This window comes from Balaenoptera ricei, chromosome 10 (genome assembly GCF_028023285.1).
Source record: "Balaenoptera ricei isolate mBalRic1 chromosome 10, mBalRic1.hap2, whole genome shotgun sequence".
NCBI classification, from domain to species: domain Eukaryota; kingdom Metazoa; phylum Chordata; class Mammalia; order Artiodactyla; family Balaenopteridae; genus Balaenoptera; species Balaenoptera ricei.
Window position 1 is genome coordinate 36,662,543 of NC_082648.1, and position 20,262 is coordinate 36,682,804.

At 36.6% G+C, this 20,262-nt stretch overlaps 2 protein-coding genes across 15 annotated transcripts in view; one reads left to right on the forward strand and one right to left on the reverse strand.

Annotated features, from left to right (window-relative positions):
* The window catches only part of PUS7L (pseudouridine synthase 7 like), a 40,157-nt gene that overhangs the window by 19,587 nt on the left and 308 nt on the right, over positions 1 to 20,262 (reverse strand). For 8 of the 11 annotated variants that reach the window (XM_059935692.1, XM_059935695.1, XM_059935694.1 and 5 more), the window contains exons 1-7: positions 19,934 to 20,262; positions 18,366 to 18,493; positions 15,777 to 16,705; positions 9,247 to 9,406; positions 7,339 to 7,531; positions 3,932 to 4,030; positions 470 to 551 (exon numbers count right to left, since the gene is read on the reverse strand). In XM_059935692.1, coding sequence (XP_059791675.1) covers positions 470 to 551; positions 3,932 to 4,030; positions 7,339 to 7,531; positions 9,247 to 9,406; positions 15,777 to 16,689 — 1,447 coding nt within the window. In that variant the 5' untranslated portion in view covers positions 16,690 to 16,705; positions 18,366 to 18,493; positions 19,934 to 20,262. Of the gene's footprint in view, positions 1 to 469; positions 552 to 3,931; positions 4,031 to 7,338; positions 7,532 to 9,246; positions 9,407 to 15,776; positions 16,706 to 18,365; positions 18,494 to 19,566; positions 19,586 to 19,933 lie in introns of those variants that run through there. The other 3 variants (XM_059935685.1, XM_059935686.1, XM_059935687.1) reach the window with 2 other exon arrangements.
* Positions 19,771 to 20,262, forward strand: part of IRAK4 (interleukin 1 receptor associated kinase 4) — a 32,175-nt gene continuing 31,683 nt past the window's right edge. For 2 of the 4 annotated variants that reach the window (XM_059935700.1, XM_059935698.1), the window contains exon 1: positions 19,771 to 20,256. The gene's annotated coding sequence lies outside the window, so the exon portion shown is untranslated. The remainder of the gene's footprint in view (positions 20,257 to 20,262) is intronic. The other 2 variants (XR_009505347.1, XM_059935696.1) reach the window with 1 other exon arrangement.

The window sequence follows — 20,262 nt, forward strand, 5'->3', positions numbered from 1 at the left end:
CTCGCGCAGAAGCGAAGACCCAACACAACCAAAAATAAATAAATTAATTAATTAATTAAAAAAAAAATATGTACTTAAAAAAAAATTAAAAAATAAAAATAAAACAATGCACAAAGTATCAGATATAACAAATGTACTTTTATTTAGTTTATTTTTTCAGTCTCCTCTGATGGTAGTGAATTATACTTCCATCAATACCTAAATCCTTAGAGGATTTAGGCCAAGAAAAACTCAGAAAACATCTTTTCCCTCATCCCTACCCCCAAGCAAGAATTAGAACAGACAAAAATCCCAGAGATCTGGCCAAAAATGAAGTGCCTAGGGCACGTAATAAAAACGTTCAAATATACAATATATTACAGTCTATTTCTTATCATATTTATGTTGTAATGAATGCCCTCCTGCTGACATAACACTTATATTATGTATCTGCATGGCTATGTATGGGGTAAAGAAACTTTTTAAGTACCAGTTTGAAGAAAATATTTCTTTGCTCTATTTACAGGATCATCCAAATCTTCTGGTGTAAGAAATAATTTTACAGCCTTCACCTTTAAAAACCAAACAAGCAAACATATGTTAAATGAAAATGAAAAATTACTTACTTTTTTTAAAAAAGGTACAAATTGTCTGACATCTAACAAATGCCAGACATTTAACAAAGGAACAAGAATAAGCATTTAACATGATATTTTACATGGCAATTTTGTCTTTAAGTGTTCAAAAGTTAAACAATGTTAAATTTAGAATTAACCTCCTGTACAAAGCAATCTGATAACATAGGTTTAAAATATTATGGACTGGAAAAGTGCTCCCCCACCACTTCCACAGTTCTTCTTCTGTCATTCTTTGCCTCTATCATCGAACTATGAACGCAAGTATTAAGTGATGACATAAAACTCAGACTTAGCCAACAAAAATACACAACAAAAATAAGGGAAGGAACAAGCATAGGGGAATGGCAAACCACTAATTTCATTTGTGTTCTCAAGTCTCAGAATTCTGTGGTCTTAAAAATAATTGCCAAAGTCAATTTTAAAAACTGCCAACTTTAATATTCTCTTTTAAAACCTAAATAGATTAAAAGATGCTCCTTTAAAAAAAAAAAAAAGGTATCTACTAGTTCCTATATTTTATCACTGTCTCCAGCACAACTTATTTCTAAGTATGTGCCTTAGAGTAGGAATGGATCTTAAAATAGGTCAAGCAACCTAATTTCCCACTCATTCTTCTGTTAACATTATTCATTCATTCAAACAAATACTATTAAGCATCTGCCATGTGCTAGGCACTGTGGAGATATCAGGGATAGAGTGTTGAGCAAGAGACTTGTGGTCTCCGTTTACTGGAAAAGATTAAATAAGCAATAATTATAAAATGTAATCAAACCTGAGATGGGAAGTCTAGGAGGCTGTGCAGTCACAAGATAAGGGGAGTTCACTAATTCTTGGGTAGTGGGATGAGAATTTAAATTGAGACATAAGGAATGTAAAGGTTGGGGAGGGCGTGCTTCAAGCAAAAGGAAAAAAAAAAATCTGCCTTTCCAGCTGTGGGAGCCAGCCTCTAAGACAGGCCCCAGTGGTCTCAAGCACCTGGGCTCACGCCTGGGCAGTCCTCTCCCACACTCGTCAGGGTTGGTCTGCGTGACTGTGGAATACGGCAGTAGTGAAGGTCTGTCCCTCCCAAGATTAGGCTATGAAAGACACTGAAGTTTCTTTTTTCTTTTTTTATTCAATGAATATTTATTGAGTATGAATGAATGAAGAAAGGAATAAATGCTCTATTTTTAAAGAACTTTTATGAGGCTAAAAACTGTATCCTCTGAAAAGGAATTACTCCCCTCCATTTTACCAAACTGCAACTTTTTTCTCATTTCATTTCTCTGAAGGAATATTCTATTTCCTTTAGCAAAGAGAACGTGTCAAGAGATATATGACCCTACTTTTTTAAAACTTTTTATTTTATGTCAGAGTACAGTTGATTAACAATGTTGTGATAGTTTCAGGTGTACAGCAAAGTGATACAGCTATACATATACATGTATCTATTCTTTTTCAAATTCTTTTCCCATTTAGGTTGTTCCATAATATTGAGCAGAGTTCTCTGTGCTATACAGTAGGTCCTTGTTGGTTATCCATGAGGTTTCTGTTGTGGTCTCCCTCTCTCTCTCTGTTGTGGTCTCTCTCTCTCTCTCTTTTGTGCTCTTGGACTCCTCTCTCCGGGGGAAGCCATGCCACGAGCACCACTATGGCAAGAAACTCAAGGTTCCTGCCGACAACCATGAGAGTGAGCTTGGATGTAGATCCTCGGTACCCACTCAAGTTTTCAGAGACCACCCAGGCTGATAGATAACTGCAAATGCATGAGAGACCCTGATGCAAAAATGCCCAGCTAAGCTGCTCCCAGATTCCTGACCCTCAGAAATAGTGAGATAATAAATGCCTGTGGTTTTAATCCACTAAGTTTTGGGTAATTTGTTTCACAGCAATAATTGATAACCAATAGTCTAGCAAGTTAACAAATAATTAGGAGCATGGAATATGAAGTTTGAAAGAGGTAGCCATTGAAGGGGTAGCCAGCCAGCTTTTGTTTAAATGTAATGATAGCAAGAGGAATTTCCAGTTCTTGGGGTGGGGAGTGGCGGAGGAGGAAGCCCATTTCTTTGGACAACTGTTAGAAAAGTCTTTCTTACACTAGGCTAAAACTTGGCCCCTTGAATTTCTACCACTGTTAAAACCAGACAATTAACAGTCTAATCATATTTTTGAACATTCATCTACTATGAGCCTGACACTACGCTAGGTGCTTTCACAAAAGTTATCTCATTTACTTCTCACGAACATCTTGTAAAATACGTATTATGTCCATTTTACAGATAAGAAAACCGAGGCTGGGAAAATTAATTAACCTGCCTATAGTGATATATTTGACAACGGGCAGAACTCAAACAGAACACATGATGCATTCTTCAGACCCCTAACTATTAAATTCTTCTTCATATGACAAAATTTCAAATACTTTATAAGTTAATTTCCTCTTCAGAGTTTTCTAGACTGAAAAAACACTGTTCAGTTAATCATTTCTCATCAATACAGTTTCTAGACCCTTTATCGTATCAGTTATATCCCACTTGCTAAACTCCCTCTGAAATGTTAAGCCCAGACTGACTGCAGTTTTGCAGACGTGGTCTACATCACCAGCTGTCAACCTTATTTCCATGTGTAAGATGATGTTCACATGCACAATTCTTCTCACAAGTGCTTTTACTGTTCCTTTCTCTTCCACTCAAGAAAGCATATCAGAACATAAATGAGTAAGCATGACACTATTCTATGAAGAATACTGCATTTGCTCAAATATATAATTTTCAGTTTTGTAGTTTTTCTCTATTATGTGCACTGCAACCAGTGTGAAAATATATGTATGTATTTATAATATGTAATTATATATATATAATATACATTTTAAAAATATATAATATAATAATTGGGCAAATGTGGCTTATTTGTGACATGCATTTTTAGTTTCGTTTGAAACTAGCCAGATTTCCTTTTTCAAATTTGCTGTTCCTCTTAGTCTCTGCCATTGGGTGAATTCCTATCTTGCATAATATCTGATACCGGATTTCTCGAATTAGGGTGTAAGCTTTCTCAAAATCCTCTATTCAGCTCACTAAGAATCTGATGAGTGCTGGTCAAGTCCCTGTTAGTCTCAAGCAGGTATTAAATACAGGGGCATCACATACAGTTTGCTTTGCTATAATGTGATACCAAGAATATAGTGGCTGCTCAATAAACATGATGTAATGTATGGTATATGTATGTGGCAGTATAGCTGCATTTATATGCTGGGTTAAGAAAGCAAGGAGCGGGCTTATGTAGTAAGGACAACTGACAAAACAGCTAAGTCCATACTTTTAAAGGATCCATACCAATTCACTCTTCAGCAAAGCCAATCCAATTTGGTCTGTGTGAACTTTCCTTCCCATCCCAAATCTCTGTGGTCCGTAGTAATTCACAAACCCTTTAATCTATAAATACAAAAACAATCAATTAATTAAAAGTATATTGTTATGGACCACATGCCTGTGAGCCACCAGAAGTCATATGTTGAAATCCTAACCTCCAATCTGATGGTGTTTGGAAGTGGGGATTTGGGGAGGTAATTAGGTCATGAGGATAGAGCCCTCATGAATAGGATTAGTGCCCTTATAAGAAATGGTGGTAGAACTAGCCCACTCTATTTCTGCAGTGTGTGAATACAATACGAAGACCAGGCAGGAACCCTGATCTTAGGCTTCCAGCCTCCAGAACTATGAGAAGTAATTTTCTCTTGTTTAAAAATCACCCAGTCTATGGTTCTTTGTTAAAGCCTCAAACTAAGATAAATAAATACAATTATTGCGTCAGAATATGTAATCAAGTCTTTCTTGTTGTATTTATTTCAATAAAAGAATCTTGTAATTGGCAATACGCACACGGATACCAAATGGGCTGAAAAACACTATACAGTTAAAATATAGAAAGGACAAGAACAAATGATTAGAAGTTAGAAAATAAGTGAAAGGGCTTCCCTGGTGGCGCAGTGGTTGAGAATCTGCCTGCCAATGCAGGGGACACGGGTTCGAGCCCTGGTCTGGGAAGATCCCACATGCCGCGCAGCAACTAGGCCCGTGAGCCACAACTACTGAGCCTGCGCGTCTGGAGCCTGTGCTCCGCAACAAGAGAGACCACGATAGTGAGAGGCCCACGCATCGCGATGAAGAGTGGCCCCCGCTTGCCGCAACTAGAGAAAGCCCTAGCACAGAAACGAAGACCCAACACAGCCAAAAATAAATAATAAATAAATAATAAATTTAAAAAAAGAAAATAAGTGAAAAATCTTTAAAAATATGTCAGCTTTTCATTCACATTACTGAAGAGTTTTCTAGAATGTGGGACTCTTGGTGCTAAACTCATGAAAGTTCTGGGAAAACTGGGATGTACTGGTTACCTATTACTGGATCTGCACTTTGCCCTCAAGCTTTTTCTGATTTTGAGACTTCTGCTGTCTGGAGATGCTTGAAATACAAAGCAGATTTATTTTCAAACCCAGCAAGTGTTGGCTTCTTTATATATAATGGTTGGTTTTTCGATTATCTCAGTTTCTGAAAGCCTGGGCCAAAGCAATGGCATGGCGTCACTTCAGCAGGATTAGAAAATTGTAATTTACCACTGCAACCATTAAAGACATTGGTCAGTGGTTAAACATGTTCTCACAAAGCAAACCCCAGGCCCAGATGGTTTCTTGAAAGACAAAAGAGTTCTCTACACTCACTTTATGGGGGAATATATATTCATTCAACAATGATTATCAAGCACCAACTCCAGGACTGTTCAATAAAAGATGCTAAGATAATTTGTAATCAGCATGGTACACAAGGAACTGTGTCCTGACCTCATGCCACAAAGATCAACTGCAGATAGAATAAGTACTCCCTGCATTAAATCTCACAGTTAAATACTTTTAATTATTTCAAATTTGGAAAAATAACATTAGACAATATCCTACAAACACCAGAAGAGTTTTAAGTACCCCTCCAAATTACTTAGGGTTGGTTATATAACAAAAGGTTTATAACCCTTTAAAACAAAACTCCAAAAACTTCTTATTTTCAGGAATTCTCAACTTCCTTACCCTTATCATGAGAACTAAAGGAAAGTTGGCTAAATCTAAGATTATTCCTAGTGGGAATTTTAAAATGTATATGCATAAATACCAAATGAAAGTCTGGCAATAAATGCTATCAGAGTTCGGAAAACCCCACTCCCTTTTCTAAGGGATATCTTTTTAATAGTTTATCAGGGGAAAAAAAAAAAAAAGAATCTTAGGTAGGTCTAGAAGAAAAGGAAAAAACAACCATATAAAGAGTATATAATCAGGGAATGCCTGTATATTTTAAAGATTTTAAAAATCTTTAGTTGGAAGATATTTTCCTGTTAGGCATGACATTGATTAAAACCTGATTTCTGTTTGTTTGTTTTCCTGCTGGAGAGGCATAAAATTGTGTAAAAAGGTCTCTGTGGTCAGAAACTTAGATCTGTGTTTCTCAGTGTTAGCTGTAGGGAAGAATCACTTAGGGAGTTTTTTTTTAAATGCTAATGCCTAAGCTGCATCCCCAAATGTTCTTATTTAATTGGTTTGGGAGAAGAGACAGACTGCTGAAATTTTTTAAAAGCACCCCAGGTTGAGAATTATGGGTCTAGATCAGGAGTTGGCAAGCTATTAACTGGTCCACAAGTCAAATCTGGCCCAACACCTGTTTCTGTAAACAAGGTTTTATTAGAACATGGCCATACTCATTCATTTACATATTGTCCATGGATGCTTCCACACAACAGCAGTAGAGTACCTGCAACAGAGACCATATGCCTACAAAACCACAAATATTTATTATCTGGCCCTTTACAGAAAAAAGTTTGCTGAACCCATAGCCTACATGATCAGAATGAAGGCTATGGTTGTATGTGCATATTTAGATGCTTGGCAAATGTCATTGAAAAACTTATGGTAAGTAATTTTTTACTGTAAGACAAAATGTATATGATTTATCATTTGTATACAGTGAAACAAAATTCAAAATTAGATTGAAAAGAAAAAATATTCTAAAAAGTAATATAAAAACTATTTGCCAAAGATTTCTGACAATATTTACTAGACAAAGTTTCCCCCAAAATTAATCTCTTTGCCTGAAATACTACTCTATATGGCAGATACTAAAAAAAAAAAAAAAAAAAAAAAAAAAAATCTGTCTTTTTATACAGATAGTTTTTACCCCCACACTGAGGAACACTATACAATTTTTTTTTATTACACTAAAGTTGTGTTTTTTCAATACAAAAATGTGTACTAAGAAGAAAAATAAAAAAATAAGTCAAATGGCCCTAATTATCATTTTTAAAAATAATTATACATGCAATAAAAAGAAAAGGTACAAAAGAAAAAGAAAAATTTCCCTTCTTATCTCAATGTAAAGGGAGGGACTATAAAGATTTTCCTATAAACTCTATTTTAAAGTGCAGTTTTGGGACATCCTTGATAGTCCAGGGGTTAAGAATCGCCTTCCAATGCAGGGGACACGGGTTTGATCCCTGGTTGGGGAACTAAGATCCCACCTGCTGCGGGGCAACTGAGCCCGCTCACCACAACTAGAGAGCCCACGCACTCTAGAGCCCACGCGCCACAACTAGAGAGAAGCCCACATGCCGCAATGAAAGATCCTGCGTACAGCAACTAAGACCCAACTAAGCCAAAAATAAGTTAATTAATTAATTTTTTTTTAAAGTGCAGTTTTCTTACCTTAACATTTTCTACTGCCTCCAAAATTCTCTCTCTCAGGTTTGCAGAATCATTTATTTGATTTTTTAAATTTCTGATGACAATATCAAAGTGATTTCCTTTGAGCTGACCGAGTCTAAGGGAATCATCTACAGACCGAATATTAAACACATTCATTCTTTTCTTTTCAATTTCTTTTTCAACATTTTTCAACCTATAAATGATAAATCATATAGACTCAGTTAAATCTTACATTTAAAAAATTAGTTTAAATGCTTAAACATTAAAAAATTATGTTAAAAATGTCAAAAAATTAGTTTAAATAAAGTTTAAATGACAGTTGGCAGACAACCACTTATATCAGAATACTAAAACAAAAATTGGGGGGACTATTTCAAAAACACATCTTTCATTTATTTCAACAAATGTACACTAAAAACCCTTTATCATAGGATTATATTAAGAGTTATTTTAAGAACTGGAACACATATTCCTAATGCTACTACTCTATCTATGTAGCTTTCTGACTTCTTAGTTCAAGAGATAGAACCTCTAAACTGTTCTCTGCTCTTCCTGTTCTTAGACTTTGCTCCTTTCCCCCTCAGTCTCTCTTTCTCCAGTGTTACCAAAAAACCACTAGTGCCAAAGGATTTTCCTAAAATTCTGCTCTGAACACTTCCTTATTCAAATTTTCAATTTTTCACCAACATCTAAATAATAGATTTCAATTGTCTTAGCCTAACTTTTAAGATCCTGTAAGAACTGATGTAAATTCTTCTTTACATCATATTTTCTGTAGTCCTTACAGGAACTATCTGCTTTATTAGGCAGACTTTTTAGCTTACTGCCCCTCTAAACTATCTTCAGATTTTCTGCATCTGCTAAAATCTTACTGTTAGTTGATGGGTAATTAAAATCCCCTACCCATAAGCCAAATCAAAGTACCTGCTCCTCCTAGAAACTAATAACTTGTTTTGTCTTTGATGGTTAAAAACTAATTTTTAACATCTAAATACCTTTTAACATCTAAAGTCATTCTCTCTTACTATACTGCACTTCTTGACCACAAAGACAAAATCATAAACAATTTTTTTTGTCCCACATATATGAACTTAGAAACATCTACCTGCAAATAGTGAATACTTAAACATTTGATGACTAAAGATTAATATATCAATATTATATCAAGTTAGACAGAATTCTGGTTCAATGATTCAACTTTCTTAACTTTATCTTGAGGAAAGTATCCACAAGGCACAGATTTAAGTACAATCATATTAATCACAGTAGTATTTACAGTGAAAACTTGGAACAAATTTCTATGTCCCAAAACAGAGGACTGTTAAATAAATTAGTCTGTATAATGAACATGACTCTGAAATATTTCATGACATAAATTTTCATTAAGAATATTAATTATTTTTATAAGTAAAATATAAATTACACATACAGTGAGATTTTCACATATGTAAAAAATGGCTTTGTAGCATCTGTATGTAGCATAGTATTTGAAAAAAGACTGGAAGGAAATGGATCAAAATGTTTTTGTGGTTATTTCTGAGTAAGAGAATTTTTAGTGACTTTTAATTTCTTTTTTATTCTTCTTTCTATTTTCTAAATCCTCTATAATAAACATGTATTTCTTCTAAATACACGTATTATCTTTTAAATAATACATGTACTATCTTCTAAATAAACATGTATTATCTTTTAAATAGAGTTTTGTTTTGTTGTTCAATAGAGTTTTGTTTCTAAATAGAGTTTTGTTTTGTTCAACAAAACAAATTACACTATTAATGCAGAATATGTTGCTGAGTAAGCCTGTAGTAAATTACTATTGATAGGGAGGTTAATATGCTCCCAGTATCATTCTGAGTTTTTGATGCAATAAGAAAATAAAGTCTGTCCTTTAAAGTAACATCTTATTACCTCTCTGGTGTCACTTTTCTAACAACCATTGCTTGATAAGTGATGGCTTTCTTGTCTTTAAGTCCTGCATAACTAAAATCCGAAGGAATCACTCCAAGTTTGATAGCTAAAAAACCAACTGCTTCAAACATTTCCAGATTTTCTTTTCGAAGGGTAAAGGCTGAAAAAAAAACAATCCCCGATTACAAAAAAAGCAGCTAACATATACATCAATTACATTCTTAGCAGACTGACAGATCATTATAATGAATCAAATCACTAATTTAAATAATGAGTACTTTTTAATCAAAATACAACCAGTAAAATACAAAACCTCATGGATTTCAGCGCTCATTTTTAAAATGCTAGTGGGCTTATTAAATGCTTACAGAAAAAAAAAAATCCAAATTCCCTGATCTGACGTTCATGCTGGCCCCAGTCACATTGGCCCTAATCTACCCTTCCAGTCTCCGCATGTGTCACTCCCATTCATATAACCTATAATCCTAACACAGAGAACTCCTCACAATCCTTGGATGGACTAAAGTCTTCATGTGCTCCCTCCATTTACTATTTGCCATACTTCTATTCAAGCTTCAAGACCCAACGGCCACAGCGGTTCTGAGCCCCTCAAATTCTTTCCAGGTTCTCAAGGCTGAATGCTCGCAAAGCAGCAATCACGTTTGTCTTATTGACCATCATATCTTCAGCCTAACACATAGTAAGTATTCAAGTATTTATTGAATGAATGAATAAATGAACTTTACAGGAATTACTTAAATCTGCATGTCTCCACTAGCTGTCGTTATCTATATTGTGACACTGAACACCGTGTTATAATTTATCTCTTTAAGTTTGTGCACCCCACGGACTGGGAGTCCCAGGCCAGCAAACCAGTACATAAAACCATACTTGCTTCGTGGTAGCTGCTTCAAATGTCTACTAGATGAGAGGGTAGGAGCGAGGTTGCAGAAGAGGTAGAAGGAACGAGCGCAGTAACGGCCACCAAAAAAGCCCCCTAACTTGTTGGCCTATATAACCTGCCAACATTGACAGTAACAAAATACCTCAATCCTCAGTTCACCATATACATATAAGATGCTTCAAAGTACTGCCCTTTTCCCTCAAATCATGAAAAGGAAATTCAAAGTTTTCTGCAGAATAATTTCTATTTTGTTCACCTCTTGTAACTATCATCAGCAGCTACATGGGTCTCTCTGAGGAGTGCTCTAAGAAAAATGAACATTTAACGTACATGTGACTCAGGAAGTAGAAGGATGTGAAATTTACCTATCTATCTATCTATCTCTGAACATATGAAATAGCTAAACAAAAGCTTGTAATATCTACACTTTAGAAACCATGCTGTTTAAAAGAAAGGGAAAGATCTGTATGTTCTTTAGATCTCTCTATAAATAACCTCGAAAAACATGAAAATAGCAAGTCTCAAAAATATGAAGAAAAACATGCATTTAAAAAGTTTTTAAAATCAGCAATAATGCTTCAGTATTTGTACATATTGTGAAATGATCACTACAAAAATTTTTTCCATGTGATGAGAACTTTTAAGATCTACTCCTTTAGCAACTTTCAAATATACAACACAGTATTATTAACTGTAGTCACCATGCTGTACATTATATCCCAGGACTTATTTATTTTATCACTGGGAGTTTGTACCTTTTGACCACCTTCATCGATAAATAAAATAGATTATTTTAAATAAATTCATATCTTTTAAAATTCATTTTAAATTGCTAATAGGTTAAATATAATTACCACATAAACAGGAGCTGTTTGGGGTTCACAATAATTTATAAGAGCTATACTAGTTCTGGAACCAAACATTTGAGAATCAATTAGTAATAATGTGAAAAAATATAGTAGTCTTTCAAATATACCAAATCTATGGAATTAGACAGACACGAATTAAATAACTTAAAAGTGTTGCAGCAGACTGTCTAGGAGGTACAAACTGTGAAAAACAGACCAAGAAAGTGTATTATATAAAGTAAGAAGGCTAGGAGAGCAACACTTAAAGTTTTAAAGTACATGTGTTTGATAACTAGAGTTCAATGTGTCAAATCTGTCCCTGACAATCTAGGCATGTCACTCACAGGTCATTAGGCAAGCTCAGCCATCTGAGAAGGAGCCTCCAAATTGTTTGAGATTGTATCAGTTTGTTGCTGATTAGCCTTAGTGCATAAGTATATTTTATCCATGAAGATATAGAATTTAGAATAGAAATATTTAAGATGATCAAATTCATGGTTTTTAGTATCTGTGTTAATGAATGTCTTACGCACTTGGAATGTTTAAGGTAATGAAACTCAAGTAATTCCAATTAAAAATGTCTAATTGATTTAAACTTGTCTTTTTTACATTGAAATCTCATTAAGTTAGTAAATAATACTGGCACATATAAGAAAATGTAAACATCACCAAATTTATGTTTAATTTATAAGATTTATAACATTTTCTTAATTACTTGGAATAGATGAAGTATTGAAAAAGAAAATCAACTATGCTAAATTTTAAAATTCAATTTTAGAGACTTCCACTTCTAGCACCATGTTGGAATAATTGGTACCAGCCTTGAACTCCCACTGTAAACAAATAGAAAACTAGACAAAACATATGAAACACCTGTCTTTGGACCCCGGACTAAAGGCATCACAGAACTGTGATACAAAAGGAAAAGCAAAACAAATGAGGTGAGTCTTAAAATACATGGTTTTCTAACTAGAGGTACTTTCTGGGCCAGGGAAGAGGAATCCAAGTAGAGCACAGTGGTCTTGCTGAGGCTGGAGTTCAAGAAGGTCCAGTGGGCTGGAATTCATAGGGCAGAGTAAGAGAACGTGTTCCAGAAATCTGCATAGGTGATCCCTTGAGTTCCTTGCTGATTAGTAATCTGCATGCCTAGAATTAAATGTTACATATCATTTATCTAGTGTTGTGTAACAAGTTGCCCCAAACCCTACTGGCTTACAATGTTAACTTATCTCTCAGAACTTCTCTGGACCAGGAATTCAAGAGCACCGTGGTTTGGTGGTTCTAGTTCAGGCTCTCTCAGGAGGTTGCAGCACAATGTGGCTAGGGTTGCAGTTATTCAAAACTCCTGATAGGAGTTGGAGGATCCATTTCCAAGGGGATCGCTCACTCACATGGCTGGCAAGTTGGTACTGGCTACTGGCGGAAGGCCTCAGTTCCTCTCCAAAGAGCTGCTTTAATATCCTTAAAGTCAGGTAGCTAGCTTACCCCAGAGTGAGCAATCCAAGAACTGTGTGCAAAAAGTGCAATACCTTTTATGACCTAGCCTTAAACATCACACACCATCACTTCTGTCATGTTCCATTCATCACACCAGCCACTGAGAGTCTTCTCAGATGCTGAGAATCTATCTTCTGGCTCTAATACTTTATGTCTCACCCCCATTCAAAATATACTCGTTCTTTCCCAATGCTCCAAAGACTCATCCCAGTAAAACATCAGTTCAAATTCTAGTAGTTTTCATCTCTATCAGGTCCAGTGTGGATAGGCTCCTTAAATACATAGTAGAGCTATATGACAGCACTAGCGTAAAGCCTACTCTAGACCTCCGTTAATAAAATTCAAGATGAAGCCTCAGATGGATCTGCAAACTACTTCCTACCTGCTAGAGCATGTTCAACACTCTCTAAAACAAGACAACAAAATCCAGACACTCAACAAGATAACACAATGTTCAAACTCCAGAAAATAGTATTGGACATGCAAAGAAGCAGGAAAATATGACCCATGAACCAAATAAAAGTCAGTCAATAGAAACAGACCCAGAAACAACAGAGATGAAATTAGCAGACAAATATTTTTAAAGACCCATTAAAAATAGGCTCAAACTGCACTCTAGAGCCCGTGAGCCACAACTACTGAGCCCACGTGCCACAACTACTGAAGCCCACGTGCCTAGAGCCCGTGCTCCGCAACAAGAGAAGCCACCGCAATGAGAAGTCCACGCACTGCAAGGAAGAGTAGCCCCCGCTCGCAGCAACTAGAGAAAGCCCGTGCGCAGCAACAAAGATGCAACGTAGCCAAAAATAAATAAATAAATAAAATTTAAAAAAAAATAGGCTCAAAGATTATAGGAAAACATGAACACAACAAGAAATTGAGGACCTAAGAAAGAACCAAATAAAACTTCTAGAGCTGAGAAATGCAATACCTAAAATGAAAATGTCATTAGACGCTTAAATTTTTCATACAATTCCTTCTTCAAAAAAGTGTCTAAGAAAACAGTATAGCACTACCTCAAAAAATTAAACATAGAATTACCTTATGATCCAGCAATTCCATTTCTGGGTATATACCCAAAAGAACTGAAAACAGGAACTTAAACCAATATAGCCATGTTCATAGCCGCATTATTCACAATAGCCAAAAGATGGAAGCAACTGTGTCCACCGGCAGATGAATGGATAAACAAAATAACAAGATGTATATATACATACAACAGAATACTATTCAGCCTTAAAAAGTAAAGAAATTCTAACACACACACACAACACAGGTAAACCTTATAAACCATAAGCTAAGTGAAATAAGCCAATCACAAAAGGACAAATGTTGTATGATTCCACTTATATGAGATACCTAGAGTAGTCAAATTCAGAGACAGAAAGCAGAATGATGGTGGTCGGTGGCTAGGGGAGAAGGGAATAGAGAGTTATGTCTAACAGACATAGAGTTTCAGTCTGAGGAGATGAAAAGAGTCTGGAGATGGATGGCAGTGATAGTTGTACAACAATGTGAATGTACCTAATGCCATTAAACTGTACACTTAAACATGGTTAAAATGGTAAAGTTTATGTTATGTATATTTTATAACAATTAAAAATAAAAATAAAAGTTTTTTTTAGGTTTTCTATTTTTTAGGTAGGTCTACTTATTAAGGAATTTTTTCATATGAACTATTTTTGTTCTTACAAAAGGCTGGCCTAAGCAAAATCTGGGATAGGCAAAGTTTATCTTTGTCTTTTTCTTTGTTCTTGTACTTATAGGTATCCCAGTATCTTCATACTATCCTCTGGTGAACCATCAATTCCTCCCTTGAACATGTCTCTCCAATTATTCATAGTTTTTGTAAAACTAATTTAAACTAATATATAAAAGTTTCCACAATTTTTTGGTTCATTAATTCAAATACTGTTAGAATTTCAAGTAGTACAAAATCTATACCTGCTTAAATCACTGATCAGCAATTCTCTCCCCACGTGTAAAACTAGTTTTGCTTTTCCTTCAAAATAGATTTATCTGTTAACATTTATTGCATGCCTCATGTGTCAACTCCTATACTAGCAGCTTTTTCATGGAAAAGGTAAGTCACACAACTGGACAAATTTCAAAGACAGAAGACACTGACATTTGAAAAACGATTACATACTAAACATTTGCATTCATTATTGCATCTAACCCTTAGAGTATCATTGTGAATTAGGCTTTACTACTACCCCATTTTTAAAGTACAATCAAAAGTTATGAATTGTTAAGTAACTTGCCCATGGTATTATTCTTTCCAGTTTTACATTTATGGAAACTAAGTCCTAAAGATATTAAAAAGTTCATAAATCTTTCTATGAACTAAAGTCATAACGTAAAATAAAACCCACATAGCTCCAAGGTCCAAACTCTTTTCACTTACATCACAGAGTTCCCTACATAGTACAACCTTGTTTCTGTGCCACACACATTTGTGCAAATCTGAGTTGCTGTTTTTATTTTAAATGCTGTGCTCTTTACTTATAGAACAGGACCATCTGAAACACTTGCCATCCTTCACGTAGGATACAGGGCAGTTAAACCTGGTCAGCCAAACTTGTAGAGTGAGATTTCATCAGTTCCACTCCATCCTAGAAAGTGAATATATTCCCTAAGACAGTGATTCTCAAAATGTGGTCCCCAGACCAGCAGAAAAAGGATCACCTGGGAATTTGTGAAAGACCTACCCCAAACATTCTAAATCAGAAACTCTGAGAATAGGGCTCAGAGATCTCTCTCAACAAGCCCTTTTGGTGATTATAACGCATGCTAAAATCTGAGAATCTCTTCTCTAAAAGACTGACAGCCAAACGAAGGAACTCCCTGTAAGTTTGCAGGTTCCCTACCTTGGGCAGTGAAGTCCAGCTGTTTTAGATTACAAGGTATTCACTTCCCCAAGCACAGCAAACATATTCTACTTCTCTCCAAATACTTAATTTTAATTAAGATAACTCTCAAAATACGAAATCAAGATTCATCCCCATAAGACTTACTTAAATGCAAAGTAACTGCTTCAACTTTATACATTTGTGACTACGTTAAATATAAATATCTGTGTTAACGACACTTTCATCAATAAGGTTAATTTTTAGAACCAGTGTATTTTGAAAGACTTTCTCTTCCATTAAAAAAAAGGACCCATATATTGTTTCCAATATCCCTCTGGACAAGGCTATTTAATTCATTTGAAATTATGCAGCTTTCACGCAACTTTAACTAAATTTATCTAAGAAAATAATAATGATGTATTAAATTACCTGTGTATATAACTTTTCTTTCCTGGCATTCAAGAAGAGATCTTTTCCTGTGCTTGTGTGCTTTTTCCCGAAATCTTACTGTTATCACTACATTTGGATTATCAGCACTATAATTCGGTTCAGGAAAAGATTTGGTTTCCACAAGATTTCCAAACTTTTTGTTGATAAAATGGTGGACAGCCTTTCTGTGATCTTTGTTTATATCAGGTTTAAAGGTAAATTTGGAATTTTCTTTCTTTGCATCTAAATATTTAAAAAAGTCAAATGCTTCTTCTTCAGATACCAAGTGACAGAGTTCTTTATACTCAAGATTTGGTTTCACAACAATTTCACTGTTTTTCCCTACAGTTATTAAAAAAGGAAATTTCTGCCTAATAGCACTATGCAAAATAGCCCTCTGGTTTTTGTCAAGGATTCTGCCTAATGAGAATTCAGGAGATGGTCCAATTAGTTCAGTTTTAGAATTCCACTTCTCTTTTATATCACAGGCAAACTGATTCAGTAATTCATTAGTTTTTTCATCTAACAAGGATCCTAATACATCAATGTTTTCTTCTTCACCTTTGGAAGTTCCATCTTTGATAGTATCTTCCTTTTCTGAACCAGGCTCATAATTTTGGTCATCACCAGAGCACCCAGCCAAAGTATTGACTTCTTGATTGCTTCTCTCTTCAAAGGATAAATTTTGAGGATCCAGTTTTGTTTTTTTAGCCAAATTATTTGGCCCAGGTAGTATTTTATTAACCTTGTAAATAGCTTCATCACTGGCTTTATTAACTAACTGTCCCTGTTCATCAATCTCAATAACAACAAAGTCACTTGGTGAGCTTTTTATGGTGCCATGAAATCCAACGTGATCCGTAATGAAACACAAAGAACTAAACCTGATTCTAAAATCTGTATCCTCTTCCATTCTTAAATAACAATGCCTATAAAAGAAACAAAGAGGTGGTCAATTACCAGAAAGAAAAATTCTGGATAACAAAAAAAGAAATAGGTTTGAAGGATTTATTTAATTCTCCTTCTCCCCCTCCCTTCCAATCCTGAGTCCCCTTAAAAGACATTACTAATCTATTTCTATATATCATGTGTATTTTGACTCTCTTATACTGAGATATCTGGTGATTTGCAACTTGACTCTTCACCTACTCCAGGCTTCCATCTATTAAAATTCCAGGATTAAAGTGGGTTAAGTTTCAAGTTCACTTTTAAAATACCATCTGTAGGCCTACAAAGAAGAGACTAGAACATACGCCTGTTTACAATGATTTGTCTGAACTCCATCCCTGAAAACTAAGATCTCCAGCTAATTCCAGAGAATCTGTAGCTAGATATTTATATATGAAGAGATAGGGATGGAAGAAGGGATGAGGAGAAGACAGGAAGAAATAGTCCAAATTGATAGATAAATGAAGTTCTAAAACCAACTTGCAATGTGATTAGGTTTCTAGGTAGGCTTAAATTAACCCTGGACCTTAAACCTTCTTGAAAGCCAGATATAAACTTTTACAGATACAAACTTTTGCGGCTGACCCAGAGGAAAATTCCAACCATCTCTCTCTGGCATCAGAAAGAAAAAAACCTTTACAAACCTTCTTGAAGCCAACTTCACTCATTCTTCACACAACCCATGGCTACCAGATGGAGATTCAGGAAAAATAAAATGCTCAGGGGACCAGTACTACTCCATCTTTTGTGTTAACCACACTCTCCAGGAAATTCATCATCATCTGGACCTTCACCCCATTTCTACAGTGTATTCTACTAATCTGAACCAATTTAGAAAACCACCTCCACACCATCCTTTCTATTATGTCATGCAGAAATCACAGCAAATTCTCTATATCCTAAATTCCTAGGGAATATATAGGATATATTTATTTTCCCTCATTCCTTTATTTCCTGCACAGTCTACCCAGTTTCTTGCCCTAATGAAATCTGGCTATTTTCCCCAAGCTGCTTTTTCTGTAGTCCTCTCATGTGAAGGCTATTTTTCCTTTCATACCCACCTTGGGATCTGGAGGTTGTAAATATTTTCTATGTTTGCCACTGCTACTTCCAAACCATTTCTTCCTCCTCTACCTCCCCAAATCCCATTTCCTTTGAAGTTCATGCCGTCAGGCTGTACTATTTGCTGCCATACTCTCTCTGGTCCCAGGACAATTCTTCTTCATTCACTGATGACTTTAATACCTGGCTTAAAATCTACTATCCAGCATGACCTCCATGACCATCCATATGGATCATCCATTTAACATCAGTCCCTCAGTTCCTCAATCTCAACCTCACACCATTTCCACTTCATCTCGGTCATAGCTTTGACTTTCTCATCACCAAAAGTTGCATCACCTTTAAGCATCCGGCTCTCTGATTATTCCTGCTGTCCTCTCGTCACCTCTACTTTAGGACTTCCATTCCAGAAATTCTTATACACTGTGAAGGTCTCTAATCTCTGCTTCTATTACTAGTCCACTATAGTCCATTCTCCACAGAGTAGCCAGAATGATGACTTAAAAGGTATATTAAATCATACCACAACCCCTTTTTAAACCCTCTAATCACATTTATAATAAAATCCAAATTACTTACCCTGGCTTCCGAAGACTTCTAAGATCCTGGACTCTGTCTATTCTCCAAATTTATCTTGTACCTTTTTCCCATTATCCACTATACTCCAGCTTCACTGGCCTTCTTCAGTTCCTTTGCGCCAACTGTTCCTGTTGATTAAATCAGTACTTCCTCAGTAACATCCTCAAAGAGGTCTTCCTTGACCAATGATCCAGAGGAACCAGCAAGCCACTATTTTTCACAAAATCCTATTTAATTTTCTGCATAGCATTTCTGTCTAATAATTTTCTTCACTATTTATTGTATAACTCCCCCAACTAGAATGTTTGCTCCATGAGAACAAGAACCCTGTCAGCCTTATTCACTGATTATCTCACAATTAGAACAGTGTCAAGCACATAGTAGGCACATAATACTGATTGTTGAATCAACGAAACAGCTAGTACAAATAAAGAGCTGTAAGAGTGAAAAGGAAGAAAGAAGGAATCACTTTTGCCTAGAATCATCAGTAAAGGCATAATACAAGAAGTGGCCAAGTCTTCAAAACAGTTCAGGAGACAGAAATGAGGCAAAGACCTATCATAAGTGATGCACAAACAACATATGCAATGTGTTAGAGAAAACTGAAGAGCCCAGATACAGAGCAGTAGGAGAAAGTGTTTTCTAGCACAGTTCTGGAAAATACAGCTGGATTAGTGCCGAACAAGGTAAGATGCTGAACACCTTGTCAGGGACTTAGAATCCACTGAGTGGTCAATGGATGGCCACTGGAGGTGTTTGAATAGGAAAATGACACAATCCAAAAAGATGTTTTAGTAAGATGACTGATAGCACTGAGCAACATGAATCTGATGAAGAGTTAGAAGAGTTGGAAAGCAATGAGACGTGATCAAGAGCTCAGCTGCTGGATTGGCCTTGGAAAGAATAATGACCTACTCTTTACCCAGTAAAAGGAAGAAGATATGAAGACATTCTAAGCCTTTACCCAGTAAAAGTAAGAAGATATGAAGACATTCTAAGCTAGTGGCACAGAGAGAACAACTTGAGGAGAATACAGTGATGAGGGAATTATTACAACCAAGCATCTCAGTAAGAGTGGAACCGTGCTGTAAGGCCGCCAAGGAACCCACGTGGAGTAAAGCACACACGTGCAAGGTTCCCAGGCAGCAGGTGCGTTGAAGAGCTTGCGGGGCGGAGAGAGAGAGAGGGTAGTCTGGCTGACCCGAGGCTGGGGAAGTGCTGGCTAAGGGCAGAGTCTGGGAGAGTGTTAAAAAAAAGGAGGCCAGCAGCGCCTCCAGTTCCTTCCACTGCCGTTGCTCCGCCTAACTCACTCCTACTTCCTACTTCTGCCACCAACCAGCAGGACTAACGTCCCCTGCTGCGTAGCCTTCAGGCGCATTCAAAAGCACCCCGAACACAGCCAGCAGCTCCACTGGCTTCTTCTCCTCCCCCAGCCCCGCCTACCCCAAGGCGCGATACTAGCTCAAGTCGCCCTCCTCTTGGGGACAAAGGGTCAGGGTCCCAAAGCCTATCTTGTCATCGCCCCATACACAAGCCCCACTTGGCGCAAGAAACTCAACCCGGCCTACCTCATGACCAGGTGAAGGAATTCCTCTGCACTACGCTGTGCGCATGACCGGAAGCCTTAAAATAGCCTCCGACACGGACTATTTAAAGGGCCAGGCTCCCACCACTTAAAGAAGAGCTTTAAAAGAGACCTGGAATTTCTCACGCTGTGGAGCCGCCTGGAGGCACAAAGAGGAAGAGGGCGGGACGGGGGTGGGGACGGGGTGGGCCTGGTCGGGGCCTGACGGGTTGGGCCTGCCCCAGCCGTTCCTAGGGCCCGGGTTCCTTGACCGCTGGCTCAGCCCCGCGGCGCCCCGCCCGCCCCCCGCTCCCCGCGCCTGGGCAGGTAAAG